The 21,665-nt window shown below is 39.6% G+C and overlaps 2 protein-coding genes and 1 non-coding gene across 9 annotated transcripts in view; 2 read left to right on the plus strand and 1 right to left on the minus strand.

The window, feature by feature from the left end:
* Window positions 1-4,734, minus strand: part of LOC146491863 (N-chimaerin) — a 30,977-nt gene extending 26,243 nt beyond the window's left edge. The window contains exons 1-4 of one of the 3 annotated variants that reach the window (XR_014872266.1): window positions 4,613-4,734; window positions 4,182-4,273; window positions 387-425; window positions 220-275 (exon numbers count right to left, since the gene is read on the minus strand). Coding sequence is in view for 2 of the 3 variants with exons in the window: in XM_085150473.1 (XP_085006599.1) it covers window positions 220-275; window positions 387-425; window positions 4,182-4,200 (114 nt within the window). In the remaining variant the exon portion in view is untranslated. The other 2 variants (XM_085150473.1, XM_085150475.1) reach the window with 2 other exon arrangements.
* A 239-nt stretch (window positions 4,735-4,973) lies between these two features.
* On the plus strand, window positions 4,974-5,047 carry trnai-aau (transfer RNA isoleucine (anticodon AAU)). Its single transcript has one exon. It is a non-coding gene; the product is annotated as a tRNA-Ile (tRNA).
* Window positions 5,048-5,886: 839 nt separating this feature from the next.
* The window catches only part of LOC146491871 (FERM, ARHGEF and pleckstrin domain-containing protein 1-like), an 83,297-nt gene continuing 67,518 nt past the window's right edge, over window positions 5,887-21,665 (plus strand). For 3 of the 5 annotated variants that reach the window (XM_085150469.1, XM_085150468.1, XM_085150471.1), the window contains exons 1-2: window positions 5,888-6,156; window positions 14,669-14,896. In XM_085150469.1, the coding sequence (XP_085006595.1) occupies window positions 14,723-14,896 (174 nt within the window). In that variant the 5' untranslated portion in view covers window positions 5,888-6,156; window positions 14,669-14,722. Of the gene's footprint in view, window positions 6,168-14,668; window positions 14,897-21,665 lie in introns of all 5 variants that reach the window. The other 2 variants (XM_085150470.1, XM_085150472.1) reach the window with 2 other exon arrangements.

Genomic DNA, 21,665 nt, shown 5'->3' on the forward strand with positions numbered 1-21,665 from the left:
GTCTTGTTGAGCTAACCGTGGAAAACCTGTTAGAGAAGAAAAACTACTTTTGCATTTGAAGACGAGTTCAATGATGATAAGAATTTGAGCAAAGCCTCGTGTGTATCTAGCAGATCTATTGATGTTTTTTCACTGCAACATCACACAGATAAAAAGCGGATTTCAAAATATGAGACGTCCTAGAATGTGCTGGTTGATAATAAGGACATGTGCTCTCACCTCAGAGGTGCAGGTGACTCTGCGTGGGTGAGGTGCCTCCTGCTGGAGCTGATACACTGTGACGGGAAAGAGGCCATGTTATAAAATCATCAAACAATCATTGAAAACAAAGCGGACAAAATATTTAGGTATGTTTGAAAAATAACAAAAGGTATATTGATACTTACAGTAGGATTTCCACACTGGTGGCCTGTATTCATCATGATCTGAGGACACAGAAAGCTCTCATTTAATTCCTTTGATGCAGCACCCCCATGTGGAGAAAACATGACAGTGACGCAACAGCTCTGTGTCTAAATTTTAATTTTAATCCATTAAACATACAACTGCATCAGAATGCGGATGTATTGATCAATTCATTATCTCTTTGACATTAGACCAGCGTAAAGAAAGGGGAAGCTTAATGTACAGACAAAAATCAAATGTTTTACAATCACATCAGGGAAGAGCATTACGATTTTAGGGCACTCACATGAATTTCACAGCTAAGCCTTGAAACTGCTGAAGCAAACAAGCCAAACAAACACAGAAATCTACGCTCCAACACTGACAGCATGACTGCTTTATTTTCTAGTCTGTATGCAATTACCTTGGGACATCAGATTGATGGATTAAGTTGTTTCCACAGCAGAAACCACACAGAGCATAAATGGCAACTAAGTGGCTTAATGAATAAATCTACTCCGTGGAGCATAAAATGCTGTGAAAGATTCATTTATACCGTGGTTGCTTTTAAATGAGCTGTGCAGTGTTTATCTTTGTTACCCTCACACTAGCTTTTACTGTCAGCTCCCCTCCCTTCCTCAGGCCGTGTGAAATTAATTGTAGATGGATATCAACATCATGGCAGCATTCCCCTGTAGTTTTATTCGGTTGTAACAGACCATAAACAACACTGACAGTAGTATTAGCGAATGTGATTAAAACCGAAACACTTTTGGCCCCAGGCGCTGGTGTGGAGTCTGGGTGAACTCTTGCGGAGCTGCTGAGCACTTCTACTCAAAGACACCCATCTGTAAAATCCCAAGGTACACATTTAAATTCTGCACTTTACATCTATTGCATGTGTTGTTACTGCAATGACCTCAATTCCCAACAGAAATGAGATTTAACACTTCCACTTGTACTGGGACAAAGTGAGTCTTGTTACATAAGCATGACAAAGGCGGCATCGGTCACTACGACATGCTGTTTACTTTATCCTTTATGTGCCGTAAAGCATAAAACAGGTTGTTAAAGAGGAATCAGTCACGTAGTGGCAATGAATGATGTCTTGCTTCTTGGTACTTTATTATACTGCAGTTTCTATTTGCTTTGTTTATATCTTATTCTGCTCTGAGTTTGGCATTTTGTGCATATTCACAGCACTGAGCAAAAGTTTTGAGTTACTCCTCATCTTTTCATCTGGTTCTCCAGGATTTCTGAAGCTTTTTCAAAGCTTTCCTTTGGACACTGGCTGCTTCTTCACTCTTTTTTAGTCCTGTCCTTGTGTCTCACTTGAGTTAGCATATAAAAACATCCTCGCATACACCAAGGCGAAAAGATGCAGGAAGAAGAAAATCTTACGAACCTACACTTTCTACAAATAAATATTTTATAAGGTTATTTACAGTAGCAGAATGCCTATATGCATACATGTAAATGTACCTATACATTTACACATAAGCACAAAAACATACAGACAACTCCAAAGCAAGACAAACAAAATAAGCATAGCAATTTTGAACTGAGTTACTGGCCATTGTATACAAATCATTAAAGATATAGCTTATCTGACTCATGCTGTGAAAAGTGAGATGTGATTTATAAAGTGTCATGTTGCTATGTAAAGCTTGTTTTTGATTCCATAGTTAGTAATGCTTTGTTTCAAAGCACTCTGAGAAAAGTAGTTTTCTCGTCTGCTCAGCAAAACTGTCTTATATCACATAACTTCTGCAGTATAGCAGGTAATATTCCACATATTGCTTTGAACAGTCAATTAGATTGTATGTACAAAAAGAGTGGAAATAAACATATCAAAAATATCGTTTGTGAAAATAATTAAGAAATCCTACACTGAACATCTAACAAAAACTAAATTAAAATACTTAAAGTGGACCCCTATTTTGTGTCACATATATACAGTTACAGCTGCTACAGAGTTTCAAATTATGAGGTCAGTATGTGTACAGTAATCCCTGTGAGCCAAAGGCTCAGGGTTTGGACTGCTCTGAACACAGTGTTTGAGCTTTTCGGCTGATGTGTGATGTCAGCGAGAGGAGATACCTGCTGTTTTTGAACAACAGCCAATAAGCAGAAAGTTAGCTTAAAGTGGAGAGTTTTAGATAGCTGTTCAGGTCCTGTGTGAAGGCAAATCATAAGATAAATTAAGCTTATTTTAAACATTAGACCATGCAAAGCTACTTTAGTAGAATCCAAGACCAAAAATTTTAAACTGGAAATCAGTACAAAAGGTCCTCTTTAACCCAGGCCTCGAAAATATATTTTTGTCAGCATCTGGCCAATTCAGAAATGTATTCCGTCTTCCATCTTCTTTGCATGTCCGCTTCCTGTCCTTGTGTACAGAGGCCACTCTACAAGCCTTATCTATTCAACACTTGTCGTCTCGGTATCCTGTCTTCAAAATAACTCCAAATCCTCCCCGGGCAATCGTCTCACCCTCCTTTTCTTGAGGCTCAAAGATACACAAACTAACAAGAACCCAGACAAAACACACGGACTGTTCACACTCCCGGCATCTGCAGCAACAAATGGGCACTTTTCCTCCTTCATAACACACGTAAGAAACACTTGGCCCTTTGCTACTTTCAGAAAATAAGGGTTACAGTAAATTGCCTCATATATTTACATTAAAAAAGCAAACTTTAAAATACAACGGGTTGCTAAAGATTAAACGCTTATGACCTCTTAACAAAGTCACATTTCAAATACGAGCTGTTAGCGGATTGTCTGATGTCCTGAAAGGAATGAAAAATAAAATAAAATAAAGTGAAACCACTGATGGCTATGATATTATATATCATATCATTAAAATACTATCAATATGTAGAGCTAGTTGCAACACTGAGAGCTTGGCTGTTTATTACAGCTACCAGGGGCACATCAGCAATATATATATATATATATATATATATAAAAACCACTGAACGATGACTTTTACTTTTGAAGGACATTTTACTTATAATGGGAATACTTATCTACACTGATTCAATTCAATTTTATTTATATAGCAGTCGCCTCAACGCTGATGCATTGCTATTTTGCTAAGTAAAGGATCTGGATTAATAAACCATTGTTCTTACAGGTGCAGCAGGTGGCGACCCATTGCGCTTTTCTACTTGTGTCCTGTCCTTTTATTATATATCTTCTCCTATTTTCTGCCCCTTTCTTTTTTTTTGCTGCCTGTCAGATTTGACATATTTATATTGCACATATTATGTGAGTAAAATATATAACATAATATATATAACATAATAAAAATGAATAAAGAAAAAGAAAAAAAGAAGATGAGAAAGACGAACATGAGGAGCCTGTAGAGAATTTACAGAGCTTGTCTTGGAAAAGCAAAATATATTTGGCACAACAGTGCATTCAGATCATACTTTTGATTGCTGGTAGACAGTACATCTTGTTAAAAAAAACAACAACCCAAAAACCAAACCATAATTAAAAAAAAGTGTCCTGGAGTCCATAAGAGATGCTATAAAGAATTATAACTACAAACTGAACCACTTATGGCTTTAATGCAATACTAGTTTTTCTTATTTAAAGGATCTGGATTTTTCTTCATTAAATCAAGTCTACTATTTGAAACTTCTGTGAATACGACCACTGGCCTCTTTTCATTTTTAAACAACATGTTTAAACAACAGATTGGAAGTTAATCATAAACAAATTAACACACCATTCATAAATCCATAAGACATTCCAGGGACAATCGTGTACCGTGAGATGCTGCTTACCAAAGACATTTAGGGCCATCTTGATTCTAAGATAATAATGATGATGAACAATTAGGCAGCAGATCCAAATTTCCACCCTCTCAGTTTAAATCCTGAAAGAGAAGAGGACACAAGCGGAACAAGGTGAGAGAGTGCAGCCGCAGCTGGAGGTGAGCTACCCGGGTCAGAGTAAAACCAGCTGAGTAATCAGCCACAATAACTGATAACCACGGTATATAAGAAAGCTAACGTTAGCGGATTCACTTTAGTTGGTAGGCTGTCCTGGAGGATAAGGCGGCGCTGGTGGACCCTTTTCTTTTAAAGTTACACTGTGAAGAAAAAGCATTTGCTTCGTAGTAAAATAAAACTGCAACAAACACGGCTCCCAACAATGTGAGAACACACGCTGGTTTTAGTAGCCTAAAGGTTAGCCAATAAGACGTGGTACTCACATCCCCATTCTACATTATAGTCGCCATCTTGCTGGGTCACGTGATCAGTCTCCCCCTCTCCCCCTCTCGCTTTCTCTACCTCTGTCGCTCTCTCGCTCTCTCGTAACTATGGCAACAGACCTGGCTGATGCTGCTTCGTGGCAAAGAAAGACGTCGTCGATTTGGGGCTGAGGTTTTCTTTTCGCCTCGTAGAATTAGTATTTGCTTTTATTGGTTGTCGTGGAATGCGACTAGTGCAATGAAAAGGTGAAAGAGAGAACCAACCACAAGAATGTGAGCTTGTTCAACCAATTTATACCGCTTTCGTGAGCAGTACATATGGTACACATATAAAAACAGTTGTTCTGCCGGGTTGCCTCGTGGCCGGTTAGCTCAGTTGGTTAGAGCGTGGTGCTAATAACGCCAAGGTCGCGGGTTCGATCCCCGTACGGGCCATTTCGAGCTTTTTTTTTTTTTTTTTTTCCAAAAACCCCCTTTGATTTTATTTATAACAAATCATTTTTTCAACCTAATAAAAAAAAAGACAAGGAATGTAAACCATCGCTGTTAGGTGAAATGATAGAAAAAAAAAAATTCGACATTAAATTGTAAAAATTCTCAAATTAAAGTGAAATATTTGTATGAATTGTCCATTGTGCTGTAGTCCTTACTAGTAGTTGTGTAATTCTGTAATTTCCCCTTTTTCTTACAAATTTTGTACTTTAATCTCGAAGATTTTAGCCTTTTCTCATAAATTTGCCACTTTAATGTGAGTTGTTTTTGTTTTTTTCTTTCCCCCTCCTATTTATTTTTTACCTTCGTTGGCGCTACTACGAAGTGTATAAACACAAAATACTTAATTACAAGGAAGAATTATCTAAAAAATATATATAATAATATAGTAAATAAATAATGAATAATATTAGGAACAATTTCAGGTAAACATCCAAACGTGTTAGCAGCAAAACATAAGAATAAAAATGTAATCACAAACATGCATACATAAGGGCTACATTACTTTTATAATGCATTGTGTAATTTTGGATTATCTTCAATATTGATACTAAATTCAAATGTTTTAATCTAAGCAACGTTTTCTTTACTCCTATTATATCTATATTGTTCATAATTCTGATATAGTCTGTTTTCTGGGGCATTATACCTGAATAATTTGAATCTCTATTAAGTTAAATAGGCTGTAAAGTGCTCATTGTGAGAAACAAACCAATGGCCAACACCTTCCTCAGGCCGTGCGATGGCGCTGCTGAGCCGCCCAAGTTGCACTTTCTCTCCCTGACACCACCACCACCAGTGCCGGGGCGCACGGAGCGCTGGAGGCGGTGTGTGTTGCTCTTTATTGTTCCAGTAGAAAGCTCAGTGCGCGGCTTCCCACATTTGTCTGAATGGCTGCCGCGGACAAACCACGTCCCACCTGAGAGGGAGCGGTTCAGCTGCAAGCAAGAGGAGCACCGCGTTCAAAACTTACAGCGTGGATTTTACCATCTGCGGTGGACATAAAAAGCTCTCACGGACGCACATTCAGTGGATCCTGGAGGAAGAGGGGGGTAAGGAAACCGTGCCATCCGGATTGTGAAGCGAGCTTAAACGCAGTGTTTCTGGTATTCCTCGCACACTAGGTGCAGATTCAGACAGTTTTACTGCATTATGTAGACCAGTTTCTAGGAATAGGAGTCGTTGCTTTTTTAAAATGCAACAGTGCGTTAAGCGCGATGAGTCCGATATCTTAAGTCTAAGCTCGCTTCGATTGCAGCCACCAGTCTGTTCGTTTTCCTAATCGGCTGAGCTTTAGGAGGTCCAGCAGAGCTTCTGTTACTGTAAGCTTAAAGATAGACGAGGATATGCTCCTCCGATTACTGCTACATAAAACTTCAAGATTATTATAGTTTTAACACTTTAATCTTGAATATTTTCCACTTTATTAGTAATTCCAGTATTTTGTATTAATAATGGCGCACACACCAGCTCAGTCCCTGGACTGTGAGCAGGTTGCCTTGGCCTACTGACATCTTTGCCCTGGGCTAAAGGATTACTCTGCTAACCCACATTGTAGGGTTCTCTCTTTGCCAACTGTACTCTGTACTGTATGAGTACGTCTCTAAATGTGGCTCGTGGAAGCGTGTGTGTGTGTGTGCGCCTAACAAAGCTGCTCGTTGATCTTTGGTGTTCTCAGAGACAACCCCCCTTTCACAGTGTGCACCTTTTAGGTGTCACAATCAGCTGGCAAACAAATCCCCTCCCTTTATTGATTTCTGAGAGACACATACTCTTCTTGGACCCCCTCCATCTTTCAGCGTGAGGTCACAGGGTCAGCACCCATGATCAACAATGGTTGGGTGCTCAGGTGGAAATGCTGCCTGTTTGGTTTTGCAATCAATATGACATGGTATTGATTGCCACGTGGTGTTGATGTTGCACTCCATTTCTTGCCCCCCCCCCCCCCCACACACACACAATACAAGCTCTCCTGAGGGCAGTAGAGCAGCTTAATGGCTCAGCAGGTGGATGGTGTCACCTTGGTGGAGTCAAGCCCAGCCACTGATCTGTCAAGGAGCGCAGGTGTAGCGGGCTCGCTGTGTTATAGCCTTGATCTCACCCTCGCCAATGCTTGTCGGCTTGGGTGTCATTTTTCACTCGACTCATGTAGAATACACAGAGTGAAAATGTACACAACAAACAACACTGCCAGGTAATGGATCCCCTTCAGTGTTCATTGGCTGGGTGCATGTTTGATTGTATTCAATTGGCATGGAGCCTTTTGTATTAGTTTTATTGTGTGAGTTTCGGGGGTGGGGTTAGGGGTGGGTGTAAATATATGGGACATAATCTGGAAGCAAGATCCACTTGCTTAGCTGTTTCCACACCTTCCCACCATATGTCGCTACTCAGGATGCCCTCACCAGAACACACAGGGATTTTTTTTCTGCACAAAACAATCCTCAGTATGCACCTTCCGACTGACCTACTGACTGATAGTTGCGTGCATGTGTAGTCACCAAAAGATGGACATAGCAACATAACATCAGCCACTGTTTTTTAAGCCTTAAAAATGTTCCCAGTGCTAGTTATTTGGAGCTTTTTGGAGCTGAATTAACAGCTAGCTCTAAATAGCTCTGTTATCAAGATGCATCTGTAGAGTTTAAGGGCATGTCATACAGATACAATATCTGTTAAGCATCAGCTCTAACCAACACTGATGCGCAGACTTCATGAACTAGGGGTAACACACAAAAAGCCATGTCATTTGTCAAATATTTGTCATTCATTAAAAAAAGAGCTTCTGACATGATGGAGAAGTATCAGTGATCAGTGACTCCAGTTCAGTTTCTTGGGCACCTGTCACTCTTAACTCTAGTATCCTAGATGGATAACTTATTTTTTAACAATATATTCCTTACAGTTTTTGTGAAAGATTTATGTTGCTTGTAATTCTGTAAATTCAACAATTTGAAGTTGGAGGTTCTGATCCAAGAAAATCCTGATACAGTGGTATGAGAACAGCTAAGTAGGGAATAATGTTAATAATAATAATAAATAATAATAAAGCCTAAGTCTCAAGTACTTGGAAAGAAGGCAAATAGAGTTCTTTTGGTATGTGAACATGTTTTCATGTTCACATACCAAAGTAAAGAAGCCTCTTGGAAGAAAGAGGCTTCTTTAGTTCTATAACAACCTATGGAGAGTCCCTGGTATTTAACCCTTAGTTTTCACATCCAATGGTTCTTTTACTCTGATTCAAATCAGTTGATGAGTTTGTAAACCTGTATCTTTTCCCTGTAATTTGACTTCTTTTTACACAGAGAAGAATCCAAGTGAACTAAAATGCATCACTACAAACCAGATGAGAATGTTATTGGCCATACGTGTCCGGAGAGGGGAGCAACAAAAGTAAATGCAGGGAAAGGGTCCTGTGTTGTTCTCCTATTAGAGAACATGTAGAATTTATATTTTCATTTGACTGCAAGTTGCTAGCCTATACATACCTTTCCACTTCTATAGTACCTTGCTGCATCCCAGAATGCAATGCATACGTGGCTATGGGAAATTTTTCTGTAGCTCAAACTTACAACGTATACCTGGTATTTGATTCTGATTGAGGTGTGATCACATTCACACCATAAATGAACCGCTTTGGAATGGGTTACAGTCTGAATTTGACTTTGACTTTAGCTATGTTCCAATAACCTTGGAAGTCAGAACTCTAGACTTCACTTCCTAGCTAGTGTGTTCCAAGTCAGAAAAGCAAGAAAATCAGGATTTGTTTTGGTTTTTAGCATTGTAGAGCCATTCATGTATGGCTAGCTATACAGCATATTTGTTTGTTGGAACTTAAAAACACGCCTGTGGCACACACATGGATAGAGCCTAGTCAGTGCTCTGCTTGTTTAGCGAGTCACGAATATACAACGGCGGCAGTCCAGATTAAAAATTTTACAGTTTTACTGCATGTACATTAACTGCTGCCATCTTGTATTATTCATTCATGATTGTTGGGGTTGCTTTGACTTTCTGAGTAGGAAATTCAAGTTAAGGGGGCATTCCAGATTAAACTGGGAACTCAGAAATTTTGATTTCTGACTTGATCTGGAACTCAGCATTAGTCCCACTCTACCATCATGTCTGCTTTTCTGGTCATATGATTCAAGGTTTGAGTGGGGCTAAATCACCTGTGAAAGGGATCCCAGGACTGCACTGTAGCACGCTGATTGCTGGTGAGCTACCACAGAGGTGGTGTGCTGCAGACAGTGCTGGCAGTGGGGTTAGAGCCATTTTGCGGCATGTTTGTTAGTGAACAAACTATATGACGACACAAAATTACCCCTAGTAGTTTTTTCCACATCATAAAAAAAGCAGGTCTTGGCAAAGTCCTTCTATGAGCAAGTCTGGTATCATGGGCATCTTAGTAACGCCTCTGGGCCATTATTTTGGCGGTTACTTTGAAGCACTATCTAAATGAGCTTTCATTTAAGTTACCACAGGAAATCAAAACTACTTGTGTAGTTTTGTTTGCTGACGTTATCCACCAAATAAGCTTTTATAAATCCTGTCTTATGGATCTTTGAGGGCCATATCGCTCTCTTGCTATCTCTGGTATTGGACATATGTGTTATGCCACTAGCAGGATATCTGTAATATCCTGATATATCTGTGATAGGAAAAAGTAACTGAGGCCAGAGATTATGTGCTATTTAATCTTTTAAATTTGTGTGGGCAGTACTTACATGAATATTTTCAGGTTTGTGACTGTTTGTCAAACAAAGACGTTTAAAGATTTCCACAGACATTTCAAGGAATGTGTAACACTTTTTTCCCCCAGCATGCATATTTTAAATTTTTATAAATTACATTATGATAAAATGATTGTGTTATGACTATGCTGATCCAACCTTATGAGGTGAGGCAAGTGGGTCCTTGACAAAGACACAATTTTTCTGACTATTTGTAAATGTTTGTATTATTCAGTTTTTCTGAGAATATTACCCCAGCTCTACCGTGTTACTTTCTCTCTACAGTGGCCCTGACACAGTGCTGTTTAAATACGACTGCAAAGCTCCCCTCATTAGCCTAGCAGTGCAGCTGTGTTAGTTTCATCTTGTGACCAGTGATCCTTTTTCACAGCACAGTTTCTGCTGCTCCTTTTGTCAATAATTTAGCTTTTTTTTTTTAACCAGCACACTCATCAGTCTGTGTACAGACTTCCAGCTTCTTGCATCTCATTTGGCCTCGAAATTTTAACCAAACTGCTGATTGCCAGACCTGTTTCACAGCCGACTGACGCTTCCCATTGTGCTAGCTTACACAGATTATGTAATGTCAGACTTCTCACTTCAAAAATGACAAAGCGTTATCTAATTTTTTAACAGGTTAGGGTCAGAGTTGGTAATCCTTTGTATGAAAACGATCTGAATCAAATTGGTAACTTTTCTCCCTGTAAGACATAAGGCTGTCTCTCATGCGCTTGCAATCACATCCGATTCTCTTAGCTTGGCTTCCTTCTGGCAAACTCTTGGGAAACTTTCAGCTAGTTCAAAGCCTGGTTGAGAGGCCTAGGTCCCCCTGAGTTAAAGCCCCGCTGCTGGAAGCTCCCACACTAGCTTCCTTTGTGCCTGCATGAGCAGCTTGCTCTGTATTCCTCTCTTGCACAACAAAACTCCATGTATAATTCTCCCAGGCTCTAAAGAGGAGACGATGAGATCCCAGCTTCCAAATTCCCTTTCTAGATTTAATTGGTGGTGAATTTGATTGTCAGTTTAACATGTAGTGTGTTATTAACAAGGTTCCGATTTCTTTTATGATGGTGAAGTCATTGAAATCAGCATGGAAGAAGCTGTATTATTTTTATTTTAGTTCCCAGTAGATTCCTTATGTGAGCTTTTCTTTAAAAGACTGAAGACATGCAGGCAACAAATCAGCTCTGCTGCCTGCAGAATATGAGCTGGGCAATTGATACGTCATTGTCAGTAAATTATTAGAGCTATAAAACTGGTTTTTGACTTGGGTAATACAGGGAGGTTTAAGTTTGTAGTTTTAAAATATGTAACATTGTTTTGTCAAGCAGGACAGTGGCATGTAAGTTTTACTATAGCTTAAAGGAAGGCGTTGGTCACTGTCTCAGTTCTTCCAGCCGTTACAGCTACCAGTAAACAACTGCATGGCACTTTCATTTCATTGCAGAAGTGGTTGACAGAAACAAAGGAGTGTTCCCACCGGTGTAATGAGTAACTTGAATGTCAGATCCCGTTTTATTGTCAGGTCACTTCCTTGGTACGTCTCCAGTTTCAGGTTTTGTGACTGAGGTGTAGAGAAGCAGTAACCTGTGTGTTCATGTGAAGGGATTACTAAGGATGGTGCTGTTTTGTTTTTTTGTTTTTTTCTATTGCAGTGTGGTGTTATTAGCCTGGTTATTTCTGTGGGGTCAATTTTGAAATAAAGGTTTGATAAGGTGTGAGTGATCATGAAAGAAATAAGACAGATGTCGAAGTTTCTTTATTTTGACCAACAGTTCAAAATGTTAAGATGTCGCAGCCAAAGTAGGAAGTGCCACTAAGGCTACGTCCACACGTACCCGGGTATTTTTGAAAACGCAGATTTTTCTATGCGTTTGCACCTTTCGTCCACACGTAAACGGTGTTTTTGGTCACTGAAAAGGAGATTTTTAAAAACTCCGGCCAGGGTGGATATTTTTAAAAACTCTGTTTTTGCATTTACGTGTGGACGAGAAAAATGGAGAAAACGCAGCGTCAAAGGTGTGCGCCTTTTTTGACGTCACACTGTGCGCCACGTTATTGTTTCGGTGAAATGAATTTCTACAATACTGTTACTGTTACTTGTTCTCTCTGCAGTGTTTAAATGCTTACATATACACACACAGTTACTGTCCCTCCACACAGTAAACAAAGCTGGGGCATAGAAGCAGAACCGAGTTGTATGTTGTTAGTTGTATTTCCCACCGAGGCTTTTAGACTTCTGATTGGCCAACATTTCTGCACGGTTAGGAATATATCGCCACCTGTTGCTTTGGCATGTTCCTAGCAGCGTTTTCCTTCATTTCTGCCTTTACGTGTGGACGGGATTATTTTTTAAAACGAAAACGGAAAATCTCAGTTTTCAAAAATACCCGTGTACATGTGGACGTAGCCTAACTGTAGTTCCTCTAGTGGCCACTTGAGGCCGTTTCCAAAAGTGGGTCAATCCCCATAGGGTCCCATGTTAAAATACCGGCTTTACAGAATACAGCAACTAACACAGCCCTCTACAACCAACTTATCCCTTTGTTACATCTGTGCAAAGTCTAAGTTTTCTTATAACTCAGCTGTTGAAGCTTAAAGTTTGGGGCCTTTCTGCTTTGACTGACAGGAACCATAATAGCCCTTTTCAAAGGACTAGTACTTATTCGAACTGAGTGTACTTGGTTTCAGTCGTTTTCCATTATGATTGAGTACACCCTAATGTGCATGGATGGGGTCATTATAGAACATGGCTGAAAGTCCATTTCAGTCAGTGTATGTGACACAAACACAACACAACAATGTAGGACATCGATGTTATACCTGCTGCTCAGTGTATGGCTTTTTGTTGACTTGTTGACATCATATTTTTAGAGCATTTCAGATCGCTTGGAACCCCGGCCAAGTAGGTGCTAAAAACGGACCTGGTCCCAGGTACTACCACCTAATAGAAAACCCTAAAAGGCTAATCGAGCCCAGCCAAGTACTTAATAGTGGAAAAGGGTTATAATACCATTACAGACAGCTGCAACAGGTGTTGTTAGACTAACTCGATTCACTTACCTGGACTTCTCAACCACATCTGTGATGCTGGTGCCTTTTTGTAATATTTTTATTGTGGTTTATTGCAAAAACTATGACTGTGCTTTTGTGAATAACATTCAAAGACTTTGTCTGCATACCTTGCTTGCCTAAATATTTTGACATCTGGCTCAAAAAATTCACTCAACCTGTACTTTATCCCCAAACTAGATACTCGTCACAGTGGCTTCACCACAGTGTCCTGTCCTCGTAAAACCACAAATTATACATCAGTTTGATTCTCCAGATTTGGGCAAAGGAAAGCTGTATTTTTCAGGCACATTTATAGGAGTCTTTGGAACAGGACAGCTCCCATCAAGCCTATGACACACTGTATTTGCTCTTGAATTATGGGCCCGGCATTGGAAGTGGTGAATGAAGCTCACATAGTCGGGGTGGATGTTTGCCATGGTGGAGTCTCCCTGCTAACTGCACCACCCAAATATTTACAACAAACTGTTTATCCGGATGCAGAGTTGTTGGTGAAAAGGAAACAACAGATTTTTTTTTCCACTGCAGCTTAGCGGATGACTCATAGTTTACAGTCACACTACATCTGTTGTGTGATAATAATGATCAATTATGTTGACCTTGGACAAGAAGCTGTGTTTTCTAAATGATGTTTACTACTGGGTTAGAAGTGGACATTGATGTCATGATTTATTGACAAGAAATGCCTCTGTACATGATCTCTCTCTATCTTTTTTTTAATATTTTATTTTTCTCCAGACACAAACCTCAAAGTCTGCTGAGCATTGCTGGAAACGCTGGATAATTGATCCTGTGTGTTAGTGTGTCAGGGCAGCGCAGCAGTGTGTTACCCTCGTCCTTTGCCCCCCACCCTGACTGTCTTCTAAAACATTCCTCGGCTGTGATATCACCAGCAGTCCTGAGGGGTTATTTACTGTCTGAGGTTGAGGTTTATCAAGTGTGGGATGGAGGTGGGGGTGTTGTGTAATTGAATGAAAGCAAAGGGGGTGGGGGGCACAGATTGAGTGTCTTTGTGCGTTTTCAGACCGTATCTCATCTGCCCTACTTGTGATGCTTTATTCAAGTCTGAACTGGCCTTAAACAGAGCTCTGTGAATAGCTCATAGGAAATCCCAACTTCATGCTCTGCAGCTGGGATACATGAGTGTCTAGCTAGGTGTGACAAGTCTGTCTGATTCTGTCTGAAGTTTGTGCTACGTATGCACTCATTTCATCACTATAGTAAATAAATAAATAAAGCTCATCACTAAAGAACTCAGATTAAATGTCTTTTGGTTTGTACATTGTGTAAGACCAATTTAAAGCAAAGATTGGATAAATATGGGAAGACATTTCACACATTTCTTGAAGTAATTAAACTTTGGAGTTTCTCTCCAAGCAAAGTGCCACAAAAGAACCTCTTACTCCCTTTCTTTTCTGTTCTTTTCTTTTTAAATAAGGTGCACAGGTCCTTTATTTTCATGTTTCAAGCGTCCTTCATCTCCAGTTATTCAAGAGATCTCTCGGGTTTGCATTAATGCAGTTTGGCCTGTGTTTCTTAAAATGCTAATGACGTTTTTAGTCCTTCAGACACCCACAAAAGGGATTTAGAATTCCTATAAAAACAGTATCAGGATGCCTTTTAAGGAAATTGTGCATGCAGATTTACTAACACACAGGATGTGATGCAACTGTACTGTTTATAGTGAGGGCCCAAAGCATACAAAGAGACAAACTCCAATCCCACATTTTCAGAAAATTCTCTTTTCTTTCTCCACTAGACGTGAACAGAGGTCCCTGCAGCTCGATAGCCTCTTACTGTAAGGTCTGTCATCATGGTCGAACCAGCCGACAGGTCGTCCACAGCCGGGCACAGGCTGGGCGCTCCTGAAAGCTTTGGAGTGTCCACCCTAGAGCCAGGTCTGCGCCCTCCTGCCCAGCCTCCAGGACGCCAAGTCTCCATGAGGGTGCAGATGCTTGATGACACACAGGAAGTCTTCCAGATATCGGTGAGTAACATAATGTTGGATTATTGCAGGCATACTTTAGTGATCCAGAGGGATTTAAAATAAACATGTGGGAAGTGAAGAGTGGATGTGTGAGGTTTGCACACATCTTACTGTCCATGAAAATATCCACAGCAGTGGTTGTGATGGGAGTAAAACAGGTGTTCAGCTTGGTAGAACCTCCTTGTGTGTTGTTATTGCAAATAAGCAGTGCATGAGTTTAGTTTCTTTCCATTAACCCATCAAATTTCCATATTTGTTTTTTTTTGTTTTTTTGTTTTGCTTTTTAAAATATTTACATGCTTTCATTTCATTTGGTAAATGGACTGGGACTTACACTTTTCACTACAAGCAACATTCACTCATGGATGGATGACTTGAGAGCAAGTCTGGGTTCAATATCAAGATGAGGGATACTTCAGTTGTATTCGCCCTATTGGTTGGCGATCCACTGGCATTTCACTATTGCAGTTCACGATAACTGTGTAATTGTCTGTGCTGCTCTGTACTTGGTGGAGGATGTGCTTCCAAAGTGCCCTTCTAGTTTATTTATTACCTAAGAGCCTGTTATAAAACCATTGCTGCTCTCGGTTAGCACAAAAGCCTCAAAGAATAAACCCGTGCTTCTGTTCAGAATGTGCAAAATGACTTTCATAGTCTTTGTTTTTTTGATTTTTGGCATCATGAAAAGGAAGCATTTGCAGAGTGACATTATTGCCTTCAATGTTCAGATAAGATATTGGTTTGTTTCCTTAAGCCTCTCTCCATTTTCTCTTCATCTAAGCATGTGTTTGTCATTTATTTATTACCCTCTTGCTAAACTGTAACTTTATTAACTGATGCAAGCAGAAAAGGAGGGTAAAATATTAAACTATTTTTCCACAGTCCTCATGGAATTCATCACCAGTTTTTGCTCCATAGAGATGGTTCATTTTGTTCCATCCACCTTGAGTCTTATCTTCAATCTCCACTTCCTTGTGATACACAGGAAGTGGGACAGAAGCCAGCTTCCTGTCTGAGCACACCACACCTACAGACTCCTGTTTTGGATTTGCAGACAGAGGCAGACTTTATTCTGTTTTTTTGACTACTTCCCAGCAGCTTCCGTTTTTCTAAACTCTAAGCCTGCTTTTTATAAAAAGAGTGCTGTTATGGCATGTGTATATGTAGTAGGCAGTCCTGCATTTGTCCTGTGTTCCTAAGTTTTCATTTTCTTCTTCTTTGCTTTTATTTAGCCTTAAGCCTCCCTCTTCTGTCATTTACTCCATCATAAACATACATAACTGTATATTACTGTAGCCAGTATTCACCGTGCTTCATAAATATTTGCATGTGTTTTGAATCTCCTTGTTAGCTTGGGTATGTCATGCGTGTCTACTTGTGCTCCCTGACTTCCTAATGCTTTTTTTTTTTTTTAAAAGGCGTCCTGTGAGAGGCGGCACAGCCAGCAGTTTTAATCACATTGCTGCTGCTGTGGTACTGTGGTATGTCATCTCAGGGTGGGCGTATCCTCGAATTTCAGAATTAATGTCTGCTGCAGGCTGACACAGAGTTTGGTTTCAAGCCTTCCTTGGTGATTTGCATGTTTTTAAAAAAAACAGCTGCTGTATTTTCAGCTTCAGATTTAGGGAGTCTTTGTGATGATAATCAAGAGAGAATCCAGAAAGAATCACTGTCTCAGCTGGCTTCTCGAACATTCAGAGCTGCTGGTCTGTGGGGCTGTAATTGGTCCTCATGAAATGGCCAAGAATGCATGCGGTTGTTGGAGTGAAAGTGCCTCAGGATGTGTTTGAGTGGATGATTGGACAGTTTGACAGTGGCCTGGGATCTGGTGTCTGTGTGAGGGGATGTCATCTGCGTGTGAATACTACTAAATTGATGTCTCCACAAACTGATGTTCTCCACAAAGCAGCAGCCCTCTTCATATCAGGGAGCTCTTTTCTCTATCTATTTCTGTCCTCAACTCCTTTCACAGCCTCTCACACACGTATGAGTTGGTCTGTCTCTCTGGAACCTGTTTCAGCTTCACTCTTTACACCACAGGAGAGCAGAAGTATCAGGTGAAAACAGCAGCATGAAACTAAAATAGTAATATTTTTTATGTATTTATTTATTATTTTTTGTTGCTGTTTTAAAAGCCAAATGTAGACCAGGAGAAATGACAGTGAAGGCAATAAAAGATGAACTAGAAGGAGAGAAGCGAGAACAGAGCAGAAAAACATGGAGCATGGAAAGTGAACCAACCAAATTAATGACAGTTGTTTTCAGTGCTTCTTACAAATTTGGTGAAATAATGGAGACATTGTCTATTGAGCCTGACTCACCTAATCTGTTTTTTCCTGTTACAATAGCCTCCAGTGTATTTGTGCAGTAGGTGCAGTTTAATGTGTGAATCAGGAGATAAGCCTGCAGCTTTCACTAGCATTGGCACTCGACTGGGCATTTTTTCACTGCAGTGGAGGTAAAGTAGAAGGGTAGCTCATTAACCATCTTGTTATCAGCAAACCTCAGGCTGCTGCAGGAGAGGGGCAATAAATTTTAAAAATACATTTTATTTTAGTATTATTTTTTAACACATGAAGAACAATGCAGACATAGTGTTGTTGTAATGTTGACTAAAGCTTTTTGGGGTTGATTTCTTGAATTTGTTCTTCGTTTTAAACCACTTTTGAGACCAATTACAAGGAAAGGAAGATATTTCTCCAAAATCAAGGGCTAGTTTGTTAGGAGTGCACATTAATTCAGCCTGTTTAAACAAGTCTTCTGCAGGCTGAAATGCCAAACCTGCACTCAAAGTAAATCTGATTTTTGCATACTAAATGAAAATAGATCCTGTGCAGTGTTTTCATATAGACAAGTTTCAGCTAAAAGGTTGTGTTTAGAGGACATAGTGCTTCTGTTTTCTGGGCTTCAAACAGCAGTTGCTCCAGTACTATGTTTACAATAGAAAAAGCACTATCTGCAGCACATGTAGCAGAGTAGCATCACAGCTGCGCTGATTGCAGTCACGCTCTATAATCAGTCTTCCTGAAGAAATATGGATTTGGTTAATGTGCAGTCTCAAGATTATCATAAAATGTGCATTTACAAGAACCACAATAATGATTTATATTTTTAGCAGTCTTGGCTAGCTATTAATTGGAAGGCTAACTGTATGGGCCTAACACTTTCTTCAGTTTGAAGCTGCACATATTGAGAAGCTTCGCACATGTTTTGATCAATATTAGCAGTAGCTTTTTGCATCAGTTAAAACAGTAGAGCACAAATTATTCATTTAACAGGGATGTGTCACATGAAGGTGACTCGAGGCATTTGGCTGTGTCGACCCTTTGTTCCCTAGCTGGTTTCACTTCCACTAAGATAAATGCCTGATTCATCCAGTTACATCAAAGCGGTTTAGTCGTTAACTATCTTGCAATCTATATAAATTGTGTGGCACAGAGAATTATGAGGAAAAACATGACCAGTTGCAGGGATGTTTCACTTTATTGCAATAGTAGATGTTGTAAGCAGTGTAGGAAAGTTTCTGTTTGTATAAAATCTCAACAAACGCAAATATGTATCAGAGTTTTGATGCTGTTCCTTGTTATTGTGGCCAAGCAAGAAAGAATGGCTGATGATGACCTCACTGCTCTATATTTCCTGCAGCATCCAAGGACAACTTCCCCTCTGAGTGGTTTTGCCATAGCAGTGTTAGCAAACCACAAATTCTGAGTTTTCCTCCTTTGTTGATTCTTACCTTAACATCAATCTTAACTTGAGTTAGCCTTTTTGTAAGATGTATAATTATTTTAGCTTTAATCAGTCTAACCCGCATTAGAGTAATATAAGAACAAAATTAAGACTGGTTTAATCCCACAGGCCGGATCTTTTTGTGAAGCCGACCCCAGAATTTTGTTCTACAGACCAGGACAAATAAATTGGCTTGTCATGGAAAATAAATTTAGGACTTCAGTTATGGGGAAGATTAATAGTGTATGTACAGCAGGGGTCAACAAAAAAAACCCCACTGAAAATGGACTGCTGTGACATCTTTATTTTATAAACACACATTTCTAAGATCAGAGCCACGTTCTTAATATGAGCCTCTCTGTCTTTCATGCTCAACTGTCTGTGATTCCTATGATATTTCTGGTGTTCATGAAGCTGTATCCTCAGGCTTCCAGTCTGGAGTCTGTTCAGGACCATCAACAGACTCTGTCTCTCAGATTTCCCGTGAGAGCTAATGTCGAATCCATTAGATCCAAAGAAGACCCTGCAGAGTTTTTAACTGCACTCTGCTGTTCAGAGGCAAAGAGACAAAATTTCATTAAAAACTTCTCCTGAAATCAGGACAGACTGGGCAGATCATCTTGTGCGTTCAGCACTTTGTTTACTGATAGTTAACATTTTATTATTTATATCTATCAGCCTTTTTCTTTCAGCTGATCTTTGGAAATGTATATTATTTGAGTGTACACCACATTAATAAAACATCATGACATGACATGACGTAGGCACACACTGCATTAGTGACCACTGAGGCCACACACACACACACACACACACACACACACACAGAGGCACAGACACACTCAGTCTTCATTATTAATGTGTAAAAGAGGCAGAGATGGAGGTAGTGGTAGAGGTCACGCCCAGCTGGTTAATAATTAAAGGTAGACAGGATGTGCGTGCATGTGTGTGTCTGTGTTTTTGTTTGCATACATGCTGAATGGAGCATAAACTAACAGTATAGCTTTCAACACAGACAGTTTCAAGCATGCACAAAGGTTTAAACTTTTGACCTACTCCTCTGATTGTTTTCTTGCATGGCATTAACAGACTTTGCCGTGTGACTCACAAGTAAAACCATTTCACATTCTCAACAGGCCACAGCATCCGTTATTAAGGGGAAGCAAAATAACCTACATACCAAAATCTGCAATAGCAACGATAATCAATAAGACCAGTGTATTACCCGTTATTTTGTGTGTTTTTCCTTTTTTTTTCTTTTCTGTTTTTTTTTGGTAAGGTCAGCTTTGACCGTGGGTGCTAACAACGAAGGTCACGGTCAAGGTGCTTAGCCAACCTAAGTACTCGTGTCCCCCGAAGGTTAGTAAGTTGTTTAAAAGTCTGAAGACGATACAAAAAAATTGTGGGTAATTGAAAGTTTTCACAGATTTTCCTGATGACCTGATTTTCACCTAATTAAAACAGTTCGAGCTACCATCACACAAAACTTAAAAATGATATGTGGATGCTAGACTGTTAACAAACACATAAACAAACATAGTGGATTACATACTCCCTTCCTTCGGAGGGAGAAAATTTATTAATTTTAAAGCAATTATACTACCACCTTAAAGGATGCAATAGAAGCAATGCATTTATCTTACTAATGAGCTTTTCTTTTGAACGAAAATGCAGCCCGTCCTATTCCTGTGCACCACAGGACTCTATTGTTGTCTGAAAAACACATTATTTTCATTTCTTTTTTTCTTTTTCTTTTTTTTACATTTCAGTCCCACCTACAGCAGCCTGCTGATGGAAATGACCACCGGAACACCGTTATTAATCCATAGCTCAAAATAATCCCCAACAAATACTCTGTTTGTTCTTCCTCACGTACCAGTTTCCTCCCAGTTTCCAAACCCCACAAAGGCCAGTTTAGCCTCATAGATTGAATGTATATCTCTGTTCACTATAAACAGCCAGGTTTGGGGAAACTCAGGTGTGCACTGTAATGGAAGATTAAGAGGGTGAGGTATGGTGATGCTTTTCGAGCTCCCAAGGAACTGGTACAGCAGGCTTAACCCGAACAGGTTATTTTCAGAGTTAAAGATTAACACCAACTGTTAAAAGGTGCTTTTTTTTTTTTTCTTCCTGAAAATTTCTCCCGAGTCACAGATTACAGATTATTGGTATTAATCAATAAAATTGTTTAGTAATGCTAAAAGGATTTCCACATATTCTTTTAGTAGTGGACCGTTTGAGTCCAGTTTTCTTAAAATCACATTTAAGGGCTCTAATGTCAGCTGTCACGTTAGACATAAACCATATTCAGAGTGGTAAGTAGGCACATTTATACTTTACACTTATAGATTTAAAAGACTAAATGGCCTGTATTTGTATAGCACTTTATTAGTCCCTAAGGACCCCAAAGCGCTTTACACAACCAGTCATCCACCCATTCACACACACATTCAGTGTTTATAGCCCTAACACTTTATGACCAGGTCTTCTAACGTAGATGGTACTTTCTCGGCTTGCCTTAGAGTCTGTGACTTTTATGTGACCACACTTAGTGTGAAGAAAACCTGGGTTAATAAAGAAAACTGCTGACGACTGATTGGTATGTTAGGTCGGTCCATCTTGTTCTGTCTCTAGGTCCGTCCCTCATCTTTTAACTTCTTGAATAGGTTTTCTCCCCCGTGATTCTGTTTGGACAAGTGGTTAAGAAAATGGATAAAGGATGTTTTATCTAGCCAGCTTGCACAAAGAAAGCCTGAATATATTGAAGGGCACCTCTCAGGAGTGTTGAGAGACAGAAAGCTACTAAAATGTGGGAGAAAAAAATTATATACTTTTTATAAGATGTGCGAGTAAGATGAGGCTCCCGAAGTACTAAAGAAAAAACTGTTTTATTCTGTGAAAATGACAGAAAGTCCACATCACAGTTGAGTGTATATAGTATGCTTTTCTTTCTTTTTTTCAGCCTATTGTTTTGTACATTTAGCTACAGTTTGGACATATCTTACTCCCTTGGGGTCCTCGATGATGGCACCTGCAGCTG

The sequence above is a fragment of the Neolamprologus multifasciatus genome, chromosome 23 (assembly GCF_963576455.1).
Source record: "Neolamprologus multifasciatus chromosome 23, fNeoMul1.2, whole genome shotgun sequence".
Taxonomy (NCBI): domain Eukaryota; kingdom Metazoa; phylum Chordata; class Actinopteri; order Cichliformes; family Cichlidae; genus Neolamprologus; species Neolamprologus multifasciatus.